Source organism: Rhinopithecus roxellana, chromosome 19, assembly GCF_007565055.1.
Source record: "Rhinopithecus roxellana isolate Shanxi Qingling chromosome 19, ASM756505v1, whole genome shotgun sequence".
NCBI lineage: Eukaryota > Metazoa > Chordata > Mammalia > Primates > Cercopithecidae > Rhinopithecus > Rhinopithecus roxellana.
The window spans coordinates 53,227,316-53,246,065 of NC_044567.1; the positions used below are offsets into that span (position 1 = coordinate 53,227,316).

The 18,750-nt window shown below is 47.7% G+C and overlaps 2 protein-coding genes across 3 annotated transcripts in view; one reads left to right on the forward strand and one right to left on the reverse strand.

Annotated features, from left to right (window-relative positions):
- The first annotated feature begins 146 nt into the window (after window positions 1–146).
- ZZEF1 (zinc finger ZZ-type and EF-hand domain containing 1) overlaps window positions 147–18,750 on the forward strand; it is a 146,469-nt gene continuing 127,865 nt past the window's right edge. For both annotated transcript variants that reach the window (XM_010382190.2, XM_030922817.1), the window contains exon 1: window positions 147–500. In XM_010382190.2, the coding sequence (XP_010380492.2) occupies window positions 147–500 (354 nt within the window). The remainder of the gene's footprint in view (window positions 501–18,750) is intronic.
- Window positions 14,620–16,614, reverse strand: LOC115894757 (probable E3 ubiquitin-protein ligase DTX3). Its single transcript, XM_030922819.1, has 2 exons — window positions 16,590–16,614; window positions 14,620–16,317 (listed from the first exon to the last, which is right to left on the reverse strand). The coding sequence occupies exon 2, from the start codon at window positions 16,177–16,179 to the stop codon at window positions 15,136–15,138; it is 1,044 nt and encodes a 347-aa protein (XP_030778679.1). The 5' UTR covers window positions 16,180–16,317; window positions 16,590–16,614; the 3' UTR covers window positions 14,620–15,135.

The window sequence follows — 18,750 nt, forward strand, 5'->3', positions numbered from 1 at the left end:
CGGCCAGGAAGCCGGAAGCCGCAGCCGTCGCCGCCGTCGCCGTCGTCTCCTCCCCGTCCCCGCCCGCCGGCTGCTGTCGGAGGTTGACAGGTCGAGGAGGGGAGGCGGCGGCGGCTGCAGAGCCGGGCGCCCAAGACGGAGACCTCATGGGGAACGCTCCGAGTCACAGCAGTGAAGACGAAGCGGCAGCTGCCGGGGGCGAGGGCTGGGGCCCACACCAGGACTGGGCCGCGGTCTCGGGCACGACCCCCGGCCCGGGCCTCGTGGCTCCAGCGCTACCGCCAGCCGCGGCGCTGCTGGAGCCGGCCAGGCTGCGAGAGGCTGCCGCTGCGTTGCTGCCCACACCCCCCTGCGAGTCGCTGGTGTCGAGGCATCGCGGCGCGTTGTTTCGCTGGCTGGAAGAGCGGCTGGGCCGCGGTGAAGAGTCTGTCACTCTGGAGCAGTTCCGGGAGCTGCTGGAGGCTCGCGGCGCCGGCTGCTCTAGCGAGCAGTTCGAGGAGGTCAGGGCTGGCGGGCGACTGCGGGGGTGGGGCGGGGCGGTCGTCCCCGGGGGACTGAAGGAAGAGGTGGGCATTTGCTTTGGAGAGGCCAGGCGGGGACCCATATGAGGTGTTTCCAGCTTTTCACCAGGCGTTTGCTTGTCTCTCTCTATCCTATGTGAGAGGTCTGGAAAGCCTGCATTAGGCCGTCCTTGCTCTGAAGGGCTGGACAAGCCCCGATGTCTCTGTATGTTGTAATGCAGACCTTTGTGCAGTTGATGGACGCTACTCTCTGGAGACCTTTTATCAGGTTCTAGAACAGTTTGGAGAGAAAAGAGATGTAAGGATAGGAGGAGTGGCGCTGAAAACCATTTTTTATATTGTCCTGTCCACGTTTTTACACAGCACCTTCGGAATTCAGTGTGGGCGCCGAATGAGTGTGGACAGACAGTAGTAACATACTGGAAAGGCTCACATTCTGAAACCTATCCTCCTGACGCAAAAACTAGCTTTCCCAGAATACACATTGGTTTGTAGACCCTTAAAGAACTATATGTTAGACTCGTTTAAACCTTCATAGGATCTGAAACTGATAGGCAAGTCCCAGGTTTCCTACGTCATTTCACAATTACAAGTGAATACTTGAAATTATACGGTTCTTCATATAATCACCAAGATCATGTCTGCTAAATCATTAAGAGCAAATTGATTTGGCAAGAAAATATTTTCCTTGGAAGGCATCTTGGGAGTTACCTACTGGGTACTTCACTTCGAGTTAAGAAGACTGATCCAGGGTTACCCAGTGAATCATTAGTAAAACTGAGACTATCACCTGAATCTCTTGCTTTTTTTTTCTTTCTTTCTGTCTTTCAATTTTTATTTTAAATTCAGGCGTACATGTGCAGGATTTGGATTTGCAGATTTGTTACATAGGTAAACTTGTGCCATGGTGGTTTACTCCACAGATCATCCCATTACCCAAGTATTAAGTCCAGCATCCATTAGCTATTCTTCCTGATGCTCTCTCTCCCCTGACTCCCACCCTATTTTTTGTTTTTAATGTCTCACTACCTCCTTCCTGGGATCCTATTTCTTTTAACTCCACGGTATGACAAAAAAGGTACTTAATTTGTGAAAATGAGTCAGCCAACCATGTAGAATCTTCAGTGGCCACAAAGGGTGAGTACATAAAGCAGTAAACCAGCAGGTATTGGTAATGCCTTTAAACGATTCTGTTTACTTTAAAATCAGAGGCTTTTAAAATATTTTAAGAATGTCTTCCTGTACATGGCCAGAATTCAGATAATGTAGTTTGTGTGTTTCTTATGAAAAAAGTGCCTTTAAGGCATCCCAGCCCTTAAAAGTAATAGTCGTGGCTGGGTGTGGTGGCTCACGCCTGTCATCCCAGCACTTTGGGAGGCTGAGGCGGGAGGATCATCTGAGGTCAGGAATTCGAGACCAGCCTGGCCAACATGGTGAAACCCCATCTCTACTAAAAATACAAAAATTAGCTGGGCCTGGTGGTGGGTGCCTGTAATCCCAGCTACTTGGGAGGCTGAGGTGGGAGAATCGCTTGAACCCAGGAGGGGGAGGTTGCAGTGAGCCAAGATCGCACCACTGCACTCCAGCCTGGTCCACAGAGCGAGACTCTGTCTCAAAAAAAAAAAAAAAAAAAAAAAAAAAGTCATACTAGTTAGTGAAAGATCTCCTTTTTTTTTTTTCCCAAGAATACATGTAGCACCTTCCCTCTAGTATCTATCTGTATTAAGAGAACATGAAGTGGTAGTGGAAAGAACCATACAGAACTGTTCAAGGAGTTGGCACTTTACAGATTTGTGCAAAGGCAAATGGAGAGAAACACCGTTTACATTCTGAGATGAGATCTGACAGAAATAGAACTTTGTGTAGAGTTCATAAGGTCAAGGTGTGGTTCAGAAATCACTGAGGGGTTGTGGCATTATTGTTCACTGAGCAAATGTTTATTGGGCATATATTGAGTGCCACTCACTTGGATGACAGTGGACAAAGCAGATACTTGCTCTTAAAGAGTATGTAGTGTGGTGGAAGAGACAGGTATTAACCCAGCAATTGTAAGATATGGTGAATGTTAACCAAGGGAAGGTATAAGGAGTAAGTAGCAAGTGTATTTGACCTCACCTAGGGCTCAAGCAAGAGTTACCTGAGAACGTAACATTTCAGCCCACAGGTGAACGTTGGAAGCAGACAGTGTTACAGGAGGTAGTAACAGCGTTTCAGGCAGAGGAAATTGTATCCACAAAAGTCCGAAGTCCAGAGAATCTGGAAGAAGTCTGCTATGGTGTATTAGGGATAGACAAATCTTTTTCAAGGGACAGAAAACCTAATGCACCAGTGGTTTAAACAAAGAAGCTGCTTTCTTATGAAAATGTTCAGGTAGGCAGTCCAGGGTTGATGTGGCAGTTTTATCATCATCAGGGACATGGCTTCATCCATCTTGTGCTGTCATCCTTCACAGACATCTTCCACTTAGTAATTCTGTTGACTCCTTCTCCTGTCATTTTCCACATTCCAACAAGCAAGAAAGGGAAAAGGGAAGGAGAGAGCCATGCTCACTCTCTTACGGGCAGTTTACATCCCATAGGCCAAAATTCAGTCACATGGCTGCATTCAGCTGTAGGAGAGGCTGGGATTCTTTTTCCATGGCCATATATTCAGCTAAGACTCAGGACTTAATTATTGAGGAAGGGGAGAGAAACTATTGAGTTATATTTGGCAGTCTTTGATTCCCATAGCTAGGTCATACAAGTCTGTGAGTGAGGCTTAGCCAAGGTTTAAAAACCTGATCGTGATAATCTCACAGTGGCTGCTACCCTCTCCCGATAATCTCACGATAGCTGCTCTGTCTGTAAGGACTAGTAAGTTAGGACTAGCCAAACGATACAGGAATTAGCCGTGCATTTGAGTCTGTGCTTTAAAAATGTCTATCCTTAGACTTGAGTCAGTGTATACTTTTGTGTATACTTACACAGTTAATTCTGTGTTGTTAATGTACACCTAAGCTTTTGAGAGTATACTGCTATATTTTACTACAAGATGAAGGGCTTGCGAAATAATAAAATGTCTTTATAGTAGCAACTAAAATGACAAGTTGTTTCCGTCATTCATTTTTGTAAGAGCTAACATGGTAGAGCAATTGCCATGGCTGCGCCTGGTTTATTATAATGCTGAGAGTTTCCAAGTGTTCCATGTTTCTTCTTCGGCTTCCCAGCTTACACTGCCATTCGTGTCCACGCAGCTGTCTTGCTTTCACATTCCTGTGACCTCAGTTACTTGAGGAGGTGTTCTTTAAAGAAGTTCTTGGAGTTAGACCATGGACCAAAGTCTGAAGCCTTATCATTTTATAGTACAACACACCTTTTCTCGTGGTAGGTGTGATCCAGGGAGAAAGGACTCTTTAGTTTGTTCACAGGAGCAATATTTAATTGACTGCCATGTAGAGGGGAAATAGAATTAAAATTAAGTTCTTATTTCACATCAGAGGTTATAGATTAGATATTTATACCCTTAGAGCATGATTCTAGAAAATCTAGGGCAGAAAAGCATACTGAGCACAGGGTGATAACAGATGGCCCTAAAGTGAAATTTCATGTGAATAGGTCCTGTTTTACTAATTTGCCGCAGACTTTTGGTGCCTGCTTTGTGAAATCCATGGGGTGGTAAGCTGTAAGGGAAGGGTCTTTTTGATTCATCTCTGTTCATTGTCTTAGCACAGTCCTGGGTGGCTGCCAATGCCCAGGTGCTTTGGGAGGCTGTGGAAGTTGTAGTCCACACACACTCAAACCTCATATTTTATATTCAGTCTGTAACCTTTTAATAATAAAATAGTTTCTTGACATTGAAGGAAACAGTTAAATATGGTTTTTGTGAAAACTTTAAAAGGTTCTTAGGCACTTTTGGGTTTACAGGAAGTTTGTAGAAAAGCCCTACGCCCATCTTCGTATTAGTATGGGAAAAGTATTAGTCAACTTATTTAGAATGGCTTCGAGCCCAGGAACTCTGCCCGTAGGAATATGCAGATGCGATTATCTGCCCCTTTTAAGACTATAGACTGTAAGAGCTGTGTGCGTGCACCATAAAGCAACAGCAGGCTGCCAGCTTTTCTTGCCCTCAGCCCGGAGCCCTCGGCTCTCCACTACCTGAGGGACCAAATATGTATTTGTCTGAATTGGTTGAAGCCCATACATCAGCCTAACTCCCTTACCTAATTTCCCTTTCCCACCTGCACCAGCCCTCTGCTAGCTAGTGGGATACCTGCTTTGTCCCTAACTCCCTTACCTAATTTATCTTCCTCCCGCACGAGCCCTGTGCTGGCTAGTGGGATGCCTGCTTTGTCCTATGTATGGACCTTGCTATCAGTTCTTGAAGATTCCCCACCTTGGCACTGTCACCTGGTCTGCACCACGTCTTCTGTGGCTTGATTCAGATAGTGTCTCCTTAATGGTGTTTTTAGCCCTACACCTGATGCTCCTGTTACCTGTTCTGTACAGATCCTTTGGCACTTAGAGCATACTGTCTGGCCTTGTCATGCAGCTAGGCTGTGAGGCCGCCAGCCACCTGCCTGCACTACCATTGTACACAGGATGTCTTTGGTAAGGGATGGCTGGCTGTGGATGGTGATAAGGCAGTACAGGAAAGATCCTTGGTGAGTGGAGATGATGATGATGATGATGATGATGATGTTGAAGATGATGATGATTTTGAGACGGAGTCTCTCGCCCAGGCTGGAGTGCAGTGGAGCAATCTTGGCTCACTGCAAGCTCCACCTCCCAGGTTCACGCCATTCTCCTGCCTCAGCCTCCTGAGTAGCTGGGACTACGGTTGCCCACCACCATGTCCAGCTAATTTTTCATATTTTTTAGTAGAGACGGGGTTTCACCGTGTTAGCCAGGATGGTCTCGATCTCCTGACCTTGTGATCCGCCCGCCTCAGCCTCCCAAAGTGCTGGGATTACAGGCGTGAGCCATCGCGCCTGGCCGAATGGAGATTATTTTTGCTTGCTTCGGCTTTGCGTGCTTTGCTGTGGGAGAGTTGATGGTATTGGTTTCTTTGGAGAAATTCATGACCTAGGAGAGCTTTGGAGGAAAGGCCACACAGCTCTTTTGTCTCTCCCTGATTTCCAGAATACCACCTCACCATGGTCCTGCCTTGCTTTAGAAACTTCAGTGGCTCCCCATTGCCTTCAGAATCACTTCTGAATAGTGGAGCAGGCTTTACACTCTTATACCTTCTACCCTTGTCTCCCAGTGCTCTTTTTTTTTTTTTTTTTTTTGAGACGGAGTCTCGCTGTGTCGCCCAGGTTGGAGTGCAGTGGCGCGATCTCGGCTCACTGCAAGCTCCGCCTCCCGGGTTCACGCCATTCTCCAGGCTCAGCCTCCGAGTAGCTGGGACTACAGGCGCCCGCCACCTCGCCCAGCTAGTTTTTTTTGTGTTTTTAGTAGAGACGGGGTTTCACCATGTTAGCCAGGATGGTCTTGATCTCCTGACCTCGTGATCCACCCGCCTCGGCCTCCCAAAGTGCTGGGATTACAGGCTTGAGCCACCACGCCCGGCCCTCCCAGTGCTCTTTAAGCAGCCACTTCATTATCCCGTTTCCCACGTGTGTGGGAATTTTGTCCTTTGCTGTCCTCTCCTATCTGCTCCTTGCTCCATTCTAAGCCCACTCCAATTTCAAGGACCACAGAGAAGCACTTACCAGCAGCATGGAGTTTGACAAAGGCTTCACCAAAACAAAGCTTGAGAGGCTGGAAGAATTTGCCTGACAAAGGAAGAAGGGGATACTCCATTTGAAAGGCATAACATATGCAAATATACTGAAGTGAGAGGGCATGGTACATTTTGAGAGTGATACTGTAGCACGTAGTCTAGAGCCTGAACTGGCTGGGACCTTGGTACTCATTGCCTGCAAGTTGCCCCTCCCCTCCTCCGAAAAGGGACCCCTTTCATAACAACCTGGGCGGGTGTAGTTAGCTTGTCACGGCAGCAGCAGGTTTGCCATGTTACGAGTCTGCTCATTCTGCTGTTCTTTAGACTGAGCTTGAGAATTGGGCCTGGAGCCAACCTGCCTGTGAGCAAGTTCTAGTTCCACCATTCTCAAGCCAGGTGACTTTGGTTAACTTACTTGACCACAGTGTCTCAGTTGCCTCACCCATTAAAACAAGCTCACCTGCTCAGTGCTCAGTAAGTGTTGTTTGTAATTGGTACTGTTACTGTTTTCTGTGGTTGTAGTTCAGTTCCAAGGTGTTTATTCCAGCCTCTATAACAGTCTTCTTTTTTTTTTTTTTTTTTTTTTTGAGACAGAGTCTTACTCTGTCGCCCAGGCTGGAGTGCAGTGGTGCAGTATCGGCTCACTACAACCTCCGCCTCCTGGTTTCAAGCAATTCTCCTGCCTCAGCCTCCCGATTAGCTGGGATTACAGGTGCCTGCCCCCATGTCTGGCTAATTTCTGTGTTTTTAGTAGAGACGGGGGTTTCACTATGTTAGCCAGACTGGTCTGAAACTCCTGACCTCAGGTGAACCACCTGCCTCAGCCTCCCAAAGTGTTGGGATTACAGGTGTGAGTCACTGCGCCCAACCTACAGCTCTTTAAATACTTTATTTTAGATAAGGATATTCTTTTCTTTCTTTCTTTTTTTTTTTTTTTTTTGAGACAGAGTCTTGCTCTGTCACCCAGGCTGGAGTGCAGTGGCGCAATCTCAGCTCACTGCAACCTCCGCTTCCCACGTTCAAGTGATTCTCCTGTGTCATCTTCCCGAGTAACTGGGACTACGGGCGTGCACCACCACACCCGGCTAATATATATATATGTTTTTCATTTTTGGTAGAGATGGGGTTTCGCCATGTTGGCCAAGGTGATCTCTAACTCCTGGCTTCAAGTGATCCGCCTGCCTCAGCCTCTCAAAGTGCTGGGTAGACAAGGACATTCTTACAGATGAGTAACCTGAGGCCTTGGATATGGCAGAAGTAAGATCAGATCCAGAGTTTTTGACTGATGGAGTGTGTTTCTTTCAAGTGGAGCCGCCATGCAGCCTTCTTATTTAAGCCAGTGCATTGCATTCTAGTGTTGCGATCTCAGCTCATTGCAACCTCCACTTCCCAGCCTCAAGCGATTCTCCAGTCTCAGCCTCCCGAGTAGCTGGGACTACGTGTGCATACCGCCAAACACCCAGCTAATTTTTGTGTTTTTTGTAGAGATGAGGTTTCGCCGTGTTCCCCAGGCTGGTCTCAAGCTCTTGTGCTCCAAGCAGTCCGCCCGCCTCAGCCTCCCAAAGTGCTGCGATCACAGGGGTGGTCCACCACTCCTGGCGTGGTCTGTGAGGCTTTTGGTAACCATTTTCATGTATGTATGTAACATGGTCTTGAACCCAGTAGTGGTTGAGGAGGTTAAACAGGAATGGATGAAGGCCTGAGCCTTTCTCATGCTGTCCTCAGGCTAAGGCAAATAGATGGAGATCTGTAGTTCAGCCAGCCCACTTTTCTGTCTCTTGTCCACAAAGTGGATCAATATGGCTTTCTAACTAGATTGTAATAACTTAACTGTTTTTTTTCTTGTTTTAGACGGAGTCTCGTTCTGTCACCCATGCTGGAGTGCAGTGGCACCATCTCGGCTCACTGCAACCTCTGCCTCCTGGGTTCAGGTGATTCTCCTGCCTCAGCCTTCTGAGTAGCTGGTACTACAGGCGTGCGCCACCACACCCAGCTAATTTTTTGTATTTTTTTTAGTAGAGACAGAGTTTCACCATGTAAGCCAGGATGGTCTCAATCTCCTGACCTTGTGATCCGCCCGCCTTGGCCTCCCAAACTGCTGGGATTGCAGGTGTGAGCCACTGCACCTGGCCTTTTTTTTGTTTGGAAACAGAGTCCCAGGCTGGAGTGCAATGGCGCAATCTCTGCTCACTGCCACCTCTGCCACCTGGGTTCAAGTGATTCTCCTGTCTCAGCCTCCCGAGTAGCTGGCATTACAGGTGCCTGCTGCCACACCCGGCTAATTTTTTGTATTTTTAATAGAGACAGGGTTTCACCATGTTGGCCAGGCTGGTCTCAAACTCCTGACCTCAGGTGATCCACTTGCCTCGGCTTCCCAAAGTGCTGGGATTGCAGGCGTGAGCCACCGCGCCCGGCTGTCATAATGTTTTTTGAAGTTTACTAGGCATCATCTTGGTCATGATCTTTTGGATCCTTACAACAAGCTAGGGGGAAGAAAGGTTGGGCAAGATGCTGGATCGAGACTTCAGGAGGCCAAGAGTCTTGGTCCAGATCTCATCATGGAGAATAAGTGGTAAATCTGTCACAATCCTGTAATCCAGGTTTCTTGTTTTAGTTTGACACTGTTAAACGTTTTATCTCCCACCTGGTGCCTGTCATAGTGCCTGCACTTGGGTGCTGCCAAAATAGTGTCATGTGGGTGGCAGAGCACATAGTGGGAAGGTGCTACAGGAAGAGCCCTGAATTAGAGAGGAAGAGGAAGAGTACAGCAGACCAGGTAGCATCTGTGTGGAGATGGATGTTGGCTTCATGGAAACAGGGAGTGTTACTCTGGTTTTAGGGAGGCAAAGGTAGACTTACTCTGCTTTGCACTGTTAGACTAGACCTAGAGTACTGAGATGAGTTTTGGGCCCCACATTCCAAAGGCAGTGTGTTTCATACTGCCCCTTTAGTGGGCTGGAAATCTATTTAGTGAGTCTTAACCTGCTTATTAAAAAAATGAAACAATAGAATGGAATAGAAAATATCAAGCCAGGTGTGGTGGCTCACGCCTGTAATCCCAGCACTTTGGGAGGCCAAGGCAGGTGGATCACAAGGTCAAGAGATCGAGACCACCCTGGCCAACAAGGTGAAACCCCGTCTCTACTAAAAATACAAAAATTAGCTGAGCATGGTGGCATGCACCTGTAGTCCCAGCTACTCGGGAGGCTGAGGCAGGAGAATCGCGTGAACCCGGGAGGCGGAGGTTGCAGTGAGCCAAGATCGCACTCAGCCTGGCGATGGAGCGAGACTCCGTCTCAAAAAAAAAAATAGAGAAAATATCAGAGTACATTGTAACTGATGAGAAAAAGTATTGCATTGTTTCTTGGTGTGTAACAGAAGGTGACTGACCACTCTCAGAGACACCGGAGAACGGATTCAGGCAGTACAGAGGCACCTTTTTTTTTTTTTTTTTTTTTTTTGTTTTTTTTGTTTTTTTTGTTTTTTTTGTTTTTTTTGAGACGGAGTCTTGCTCTGTCGCCCGGGCTGTAGTGGAGTGCAGTGGCCGGATCTCAGCTCACTGCAAGCTCCGCCTCCCGGGTTTAGGCCATTCTCCTGCCTCAGCCTCCAGAGTAGCAGGGACTACAGGCGCCCGCCACCTCGCCCGGCTAGTTTTTTGTATTTTTAGTAGAGACGGGGTTTCACCGTGTTAGCCAGGATGGTCTCGATCTCCTGACCTCGTGATCCGCCCGCCTCGGCCTCCCAAAGTGCTGGGATTACAGGCTTGAGCCACCGCGCCCGGCCTTTTTTTTTTTTTTTAAGATGGAGTCTCACTCTGTTGCCCAGGCTGCAGTGCAGTGGTGTGATTTCAGCTCACTGCAACCTCCACCTCCCGGGTTCAAGGAATTCTCCTAAGTAGCTGGGACTACAGGTGCACCCCACCATGCCAGGCTAATTTTTTTGTTTTTAGTAGAAACGGGGTTTCATCATGTTACCCAGGCTGGTCTTGAGCTCCTGGGTTCAAGCGATCCACCCGCCTTGGGCTCCCAAAGTGCTGGGATTACAAGCGTGAGCCACCGCACCCAGCACAAAGGCACATACTTTAAGAGATTTGTAGGTCCCATACATAAGAGAACTTACGTAGATCTGGGGTGATCAGCGCTCTCCACCCTTAATAGTCTCCAGTGGCTCCATGGTGCCCTTACTGTAATATCTGAGCTCTTCATCCTGAGTCTGCCAGGCTTTTTTTATTCTGACCTCTGGCTCTGTCTTCATCACCTGCCCTGTTCCTTTCCAGCCACACCAGGCAGGTTATAGTTCTCACCATCTGCCATGCAGTCTTTATGTATGCTCACACTCTGTCCCCTCTACCCGAGATTGCCTCTCCCTTGCCATATACTTTCAAACTCCTAGTTATCCATTAAAGTGCAGTTTAAGGGTTGTTTTTCTCTGGGCCATTTCCCCAAATGCCCCTCCCCGTCCTGGACTTCTCATCCCTGCAATGACTGTTGGCCCTTGGTATAGTGGTTAATTGTGGCATCTGGAATCAGTCCAGGATTCACATTCAAGCTACATCATGTACTCACCATATGCCTTAAACAAAATACTTAACCTCTCTGTTCCTCACCAGCAAAAAGGTAGTACCTACCTTTAGAGTTGTTGTGGAAAATATGAGTTGATCCATGTGAAGGGCTTAGAACTCTGCCTGGTGCTCACTAACATTGGCTGTTGTAAATAGTTGATACTCTTAGTTCTCGTGTCATAATTATCACACCTATTACACTGCTGCTGTTGGTTTACACATCTGTCTTCTAGGCTGTGAGGTTTTTGAAGGGAAAGGACTATGTGTGCCCTATTCATCTTTGTATCCACAGAACCAAGCACAGGATCAGGTATATATATATTAAAATATATATAATATATAATACATATTATATGGTATATTAATATAACATATCTGATAAGTTGCCATTATATATACGCACACGTATGTATTATATATAATATAATATTTATATAATGTAATATTAATACTGTGTGTGTGTGTGTGCGTATATATAATGGCAACTTACCAGACAGTGCTGAATGAATGTGTGAGTAAATGGGCTTCTGTAAAGTCTTTTGGCCAGGATTTTGAAACTACATTTAAAGTTCAAAACTGATGGCAATAGGTAACATAGGGTACTCCTTAGTTTATAGAATTTGTTTACGTTATTATCCTGGTTAATACTCACTAAACCCTGTTTCACATCTAAGTCCATTTTACAGTCAAGAAAACCCAAGCTTAATGAGGAAGCTGAGGTTTAGGGAGAGTATGTAAACATACTTAAAAAAACAAAAACCAGTTTCTCTCTCTGTCACCCAGGCTGGAGTGCAGCGGTATGACCACAGCTCACTGCAGCCTTGAACTCGCAGGCTCAAGTCATCTTCCCACCTCAGACTCCTGGGTAGCGAACCTGAACATTTCTTTTCTTAAGACAGTCAGTTTCTGAGTGTTAGGAAATTATATAATTATTTGGTGAAGCTGTTCACAAAGCTGTGGTAATTTTTTTCGTAGCTGAAATTATTTGTTTTTGTTTTGTTCGAAAATCACTTTTATCATATTCATTAACTATTGACGAATCAATAGAATCTATTAAAAATAACAAAAATGGCCTGGCACAGTGGCTCATGCATATAAACTCAGCAGTCTGCCAGGCCAGAGAAGGAGGATTGCTTGACCACAGGAGTTCGAGACCAGTTTGGGTAAACAAAGTGAGACTTTGTTTCTACAAAAGAAATAAAAAACTAGCTGAGCATGTCCCAGGCACTCAGGAGGCTGAGGTGGGAGAACCCCTTGAACCTGGGAGATGAAGTCTGCAGTGAACTGTGATCACGCTCCTGCACTCTAGCCTGGGTGGTACATGGAGACCCTGTCTCAAAAAGAAAAAAAAAAAAAAAGATAGCAAAAATGTCACTATTTTTATAGCCTTGGTTGTATAGAATTTTTATTAGCGATACACAGCAGGAATTGTGTAGGAAGTTGGAGGTGCAGGGAGTGCTTGATTTGTGGAAGTTTTGGTGGAAGGAGGACTTGAGCACTACCTTGAGATTTAGAGGGGGTGAGTCTCACTTCTACAGTTGATAGGAGTTCACCTGGACAGAAGGTGCTGAGAGCAAGTTTTACAGATGGAGGAAAGTAACGGCGCTAAGAGGTTTTAAGCGTTTGGTCTCCAGACGGTAAGGAACTCCAGGGGTTATCTGGTCAAAGGAAGGAGATGGGAGTTGTGGTGAAGACCATGAGCCCTGGAGCCTTAGATGCAAACACTAGCTGCATGACCTCAGGCAAGTTACCGGACCTCTCTGTACAACTATAAGATGGGGAGGTTAATAGTACTGTTACTGTTATGAGGAATAATTGACATCGTAGCATCTAAAATGCTCTCCTCAGTGCCTGGCGTTTAACGAGTGCCCAAATATTGATGCAGAGTTTCCCAGTCTGTGTGTCATTCCCAACCGAATGAATGATAGCTGTGCTCATCTCCTCAGACCTTGAGTCTTACGAATATCATTATTTTCTCAGTATGCTATAATATGAACAAGTTGGTAACAAGCTAGTATCTGGTAGTGTAGTGGTCATGCCACAAGGCCTCAGGGAATACGAGGCTGTGTTCTGTGCCACCTCCTCCTTCCCCCACCTGCTCCACTTTTTTTTTTTTTTTTTTTTTCCAAGACAGAGTCTGGCTCTGTCGTCCAGGCTGGAGTGCAGTGGTGTGCTCTCGGCTCTTTGCAAGCTCCACCTCCCGGGTTCCTGCCATTCTCCTGCCTCAGCCTCCTGAGTAGCTGGGATTACAGGTGCCTGCCACCACGCCCGGCTAATTTTTTGTATTTTTAGTAGGGACGGGGTTTCACCATGTTAGCCAGGATGGTCTCGATCTCCTGACTTCATGATCCGCCCACCTTGGCCTCCCAAAGTGCTGGGATTACAGGCATGAGCCACTGCACCAGTCCTGCTCCACTTTTTGTATTTGGGTTGTGCTTAAAATTTCTTAATGTTTAAAAATTCTTTTTTATTATTATCAAAGCAATATATGTAGATTTCAGAAAATTAAAAATACAGATAAGCAAGAATAAGAAAATACGGCCGGGCGCCGTGGCTCAAGCCTGTAATCCCAGCACTTTGGGAGGCCGAGACGGGCGGATCATGAGGTCAGGAGAGTGAGACCATCCTGGCCTACACGGTGAAACCCCGCCTCTACTAAAAAATACAAAAAAAAAAAAAAACTAGCCGGGCGAGGTGGCGGGCGCCTGTAGTCCCAGCTACTCGGGAGGCTGAGGCAGGAGAATGGCGTAAACCCATGAGGCGGAGCTTGGAGTGAGCTGAGATCCGGTCACTGCATTCCAGCCTGGGCGACAGAGCGAGACTCCGTCTCAAAAAGAAAAAAAAAGAATAAGAAAATACAAAACATTATATTACCACTATTTTTTTTTTTTTTTGTCTTTTTTTTTTTTTTTTTCCTTTTTGTGGAGAACGGGGTCTCGCTGTATTACCCAGGCAGGTCTCGAACTCCTGGGCTCAAGCTATCCTCCCGCCTCTGCCTCCCTGAGAGCTGGGATTACAGGCGTGAGCCACCGCGCCCGGCCATATTACCACTATTAACATCTTATTTTTTTGGAGATGGAGTCTCTGTCACCCAGGCTGGAGTGCAGTGGTATGATCTCGGCTCACTGCAACCTCCAGCTCCCGGGTTCCAGTGATTCTCGTGCCTCAGCCTCCCGAGTAGCTGGGACTACAGGTGTGTGCCACCAGGCCTGACTAATTTTTGTATTTTTAGTAGAAATGGGGTTTTACTGTGTTGGCCAGGCTGGTCTCGAACTCCTGACCTCAAGTAAGTGAGTTCCACCCACCTCAGGCTCCCAAAGTGCTAGGATTACAGGCGTGAGGCACCTCGTCTGGTCCACTATTAACATTTTAATATTTATTCTTTCAGGTCTTTTTTATGCATACACACACACACACACACACACACACACACACACACACACACACACACACACACACACACAGTGTTATGCCGATCTGGAAGTTAGTTTTCTTCAAACTAACGTAAGATCATTCTCTACTATTCTTTTGTAATCTCCTTTTTTCAGTTAATGATCTTCACCTTTTTGTGTTGGTACATTTTTGCTTAAATTTATTTAGAGGAGAGGAAGTATCACACTACTTCAGAAAAAAAGTTTTTTTTGTTTGTTTGTTTGTTTGTTTGTTTTTTGAGACGGAGTCTCGCTGTGTCGCCCAGGCTGGAGTGCAGTGGCACGATCTCGGCTCACTGCAAGCTCCGCCTCCCGGGTTCCCGCCATTCTCCCGCCTCAGCCTCCGAGTAGCTGGGACTACAGGCGCCCGCCACCGCGCCCGGCTAGTTTTTTGTATTTTGGACACAGGAAAGAAAGGACAAGGTTAAGGAAGAACTGTATCTGATGAACACACACAGCCAGCTCCATGGGGGCGGGTGGGGAGCTCACATCAGCCCAATTCCTCCTCTCCGGCACCCGAAGTTCAGCGGTGAAGCAGTATGTGGGGGCAGTTGGGAATCAAGAGACCCTCTCTTCCCCACCCTAGGTCCTTTCTCGGCTTGGTCATGGAGCACAGCACATACCAGAAAAAGCCAAGGGCATTGGAGGGACAGGGAAACCGGGAGTATATATACACCGGGAGCGGAGAACAGAGCCTTTGGAGGTTGGCCTCTGCCAGAAGGGAGTGGCTCACACTGCATTGAAACACTTGGCCGGTGGGGGATGGGGGAAGGGATTGCCCCCTCCCTCTCAGAACGCCCTTCCCAGTCAGACAGGTCCCCTACAGGTGTGTTGTGGGGGGCAGGGGGCAGAGAGGAGAAAGAGGCTTCTGCTGGGTCCTAGTAGAGGTGGACAGCAGGGGCCTTGGCAAAGGCGATGTCCTTCAGTCATCTGTGATACCCTTCGCTCTCAGCTCCTCTTGCACCCGGGTCAGGTAGGTGGGGTCTGGGTACCCAAACAGCTGGGGTCCCCCTGTGCAGCTGGTCTTGTGGTGGATGTCATTCCAGGTGATGACATTCGGTCTCCCTGTGGTCATGGACGTGCCGATAGTGAAGGTGAGACGCTGGTCAAACGCCTTGCGGAACAGGGTCAGCACCTTGTTGCCCTCGGGGCAGTCCGGGAGGTAGGCCACCCGTGTGGTGCCAGGATACCGAACTCCTGGGTTTGGGTGTTCAGCCCCCTGGACACCGGGCGGGAAGACGTACTGGATGACAATGGTGCCATACTTCTCATAGCTGGGTAGTAGGAGGGTGGCGTCCTTAGAGACCAGCATCCGCCCATTCTGGGGCTGGTTGCCCACCAGCTGCCCATAGAAGCGGCCGCACATGGGGCAAGCCTTTTTCACCTGCAGAGCCCGGGTGATGCAGCCCTCGCAGAATGAATGCCGGCACTTCTCCAATGTCTTGGCATTCTGGATCTCCCCCAGACAGATGGGGCAGGTGCTCTCCTGCTCTTCTGCCTCCTCCCGAAGGCGAGGAGGAAGAGGTGGGGGCAGGGGGGGAGGAGGAGGGGGGAGCCCCCGCGCCCCTGGGGGCAGAAGTGGGGCTGCTCGGAGAGGGGGTGGACCTGCGCGGTGCATCTCAGGGTGCTCCCCTCCACCCCCCAGAGCCAAGCAGCCCATCAGCTCCCCCTGCCTCTGAGCTTTTTTCAGCTCTTTCTCTGCCTCTTTTAGCAGCCCCTTAAGAGCCTTCCGGGCTAGGTAGAGCCCATTGGGAGGGGCCGGGGGAGGGCCCTGTGGGGAAAGCTGGAGAACATAGATGTCAGAAGTCTCGCCATCTATGAGGATGGACACACGATGCTCCTCCCGAAGCCGGGCCAGCCGGGCTGGGGTCTCTTTGCTCAGGAAGTCCCACACAGGCTTGGAGACAGTCACTTTGTTCTTGCAGGTGCCTCCACAGGCTGCCATTCTGGACAGGACGAACGACATTTGATCCTGAAGAGCTTAGAATTGGCATGCAGGCTCACTCTTTTTTCCCTGCTCCCTACTTGTAAGTCGTGTGAGCTGGGAAGCCCATGGAAGATGATGGCAGCAGAAATCCTTCTATTTCCACTCAGCTGACCAGGACTTCCTCCTTTCTTCCCCAGCTCTGAGGCCCCCAAGAAAGCCTAGGGCACACATAAAAGATGTCAGGAAAGAAAACGCCCACACAGGTGGAGGTCTTCTTGCCACCTCCCTCAGATCACATGGACCGGAATATTTCCTATGTTCTCCAACTCCTCGCCCTGCTCCACATTCCCAAATAATTCAGCCCCCATTGCCAGGGAGCCTTCCTTGAGAGCTAACTCAGTCCCTTCTGCTGAAGTCTGTTAAGGATGTGAACAAAGTGGCAGCAGCCCCTCTCGTCAGCGCCGCCATTGCCGGTCCAGTTTTTTGTATTTTTAGTAGAGACGGGGTTTCACCGTGTTAGCCAGGAGGGTCTCGATCTCCTGACCTCGTGATCCGCCCGCCTCGGCCTCCCAAAGTGCTGGGATTACAGGCTTGAGCCACCGCGCCCGGCCAGAAAAAAAGTTTTAAATCTCATTCAGTCTATCCCCATGTTTGGACACTGAAAATTTTAGTTTTGGCCAGGCGAGGTGGCTTACACCTGTAATCCCAGCATTTTGGGAGGCCAAGGCAGGTGGATCACTTGAGGCCGGGAGTTTGAGACCAGCCTGGCCCCAGCTCTATGAAAAATATAAAAATTAGCCACGTATAGTGGTGCATGCCTTTAATCTCAGCTACTTCGAGAGGCTGAGGCATGAGAATCACTTGAACTCTGGAGGCAGAGGTTGAAGTGAGCCAGGATCGCACCACTGTACTCTAGCCTGGTGGCTCAAAAAAAAAAAAAGGAGAAAATGTAGGCTTTTATTTTTGTCAGTTGTACATGTGCACAGTATATAGCCGACAAAACTTGAACAAGAAACAATGGTTTCCTGCTGTCCTGCCCCAATGTCTTATTCCCCAAGAGCAATTACTTTTCAACCCTAGCTGGTTCTTGAGTGTTTAACTCTGTATTACCAAGTAATATGTTTATGTTCTTTGTGATTATTCTCAGTTTTGGGCTTTATCTATTTTATTTTCACCGTCAGTGATGAGACTTGAGTTGTCTTTCACCTTCTCATCCTTGCCTGTGCATGCACGTCCCCTGTCCTCCCGCTACAATTCTGTCCGTTTTGTTTAAATCTCCCTTTGACCTTTACCTTACTATGATTACGTAAGTTCTTTACATTGCTGTGCCATGCAATACCATGTTTTTTTTTTTTTTCTTTTTTTTGAGACAGGGTCTTGCTCTGTCACCCAGGCTTGAGTACAGTGGTGCAATCTTGGCTCACTGCAGCCTCGACCTCCTAGGCTCAAGTGATCCTCCCACCTCAGCCTCTCGACTGGCTGGGATTACAGGTGCGTGCCACCACGCCTGGCTAATTTTTGTATATTTTTGTAGAGAGGAGGTTTTGCCACATCGCCCACACTGGTCTTGAACTCCTGGACTCAAGCAATCCACCCACCTTAGCCTCCCAAAGTGCTGGGATTACAGGCATGAGCCACTGCATCTGGCCTTTTTTTTTTTTTTTTTTTCTTATACATCTTTTTATTTTCTTTGGAGTTAACAATTGAATAGGTACTTTCATTTTCCTAATTTTTGGTCTTTTATCGTTAATTTAGTCCCAGATTCTCTGCCAGTTGTCTAAATCTCCTCTAACAGAAACGTTCCATATGTTGAAACACATGGGCATTCTATCAACTTCGTCTTCTCAAGGAAGTATTTCCTGAATCCTTCTGATCTGCTTTAATCTAGATTTGTTACTCTCTCGGTCTGCTGTGCGGATGTATCTGAGAAGCTCCATCATCCCAGGGATTCATTTTCTCTTGTTGGGATCCCCTTTTTCTCCTATCTTGGCATATTTCTTTATCCTGGTGGCTGCATCCTCTGGTAGCTTTCTGGAAAGAGGATTAAGTAGTTCATCTTTCGAGAACCTTGTACTTGTAAGAATGATTTTATTCTGCTCTCTCACAGCTGATGGGATTTTGGCTGAGTGTTGACTTCTGGGTTAGAAAGAGCACTCCCCAGAATGCTGCAGTCACTGCTGTCATTGCCTTCTGGCTTCCGTGTGACTGCTGATTGAGTCCCACTCGGATTCTTGACTTTTGACATAGAAACTGTTTCTTCTTCCTCTAAGTAGGACTTCTCTTTTTCCTCAGTCTTACACATTTCACTGTGATGCACTTTTATTCTGTGTGTAGGGTGATCAGCCCCTGTAGTCACAGAACTCATGTCCTTCAGTTTGGGGAAATTATCTTGAATCATAATGATAGTGATTTCCTCCCCTGCATTTTCTGTGTTCCATCTTTCTTTCTTTTTTTTTTTTTTTTTTTTTTTTTGAGACGGAGTCTCGCTCTGTCACCCAGGCTGGAGTGCTGTGGCCGGATCTCAGCTCACTGCAAGCCCTGCCTCCCAGGTTCACGCCATTCTCCTGTCTCAGCCTCCCGGGTAGCTGGGACTACAGGCGCCGCCACGTC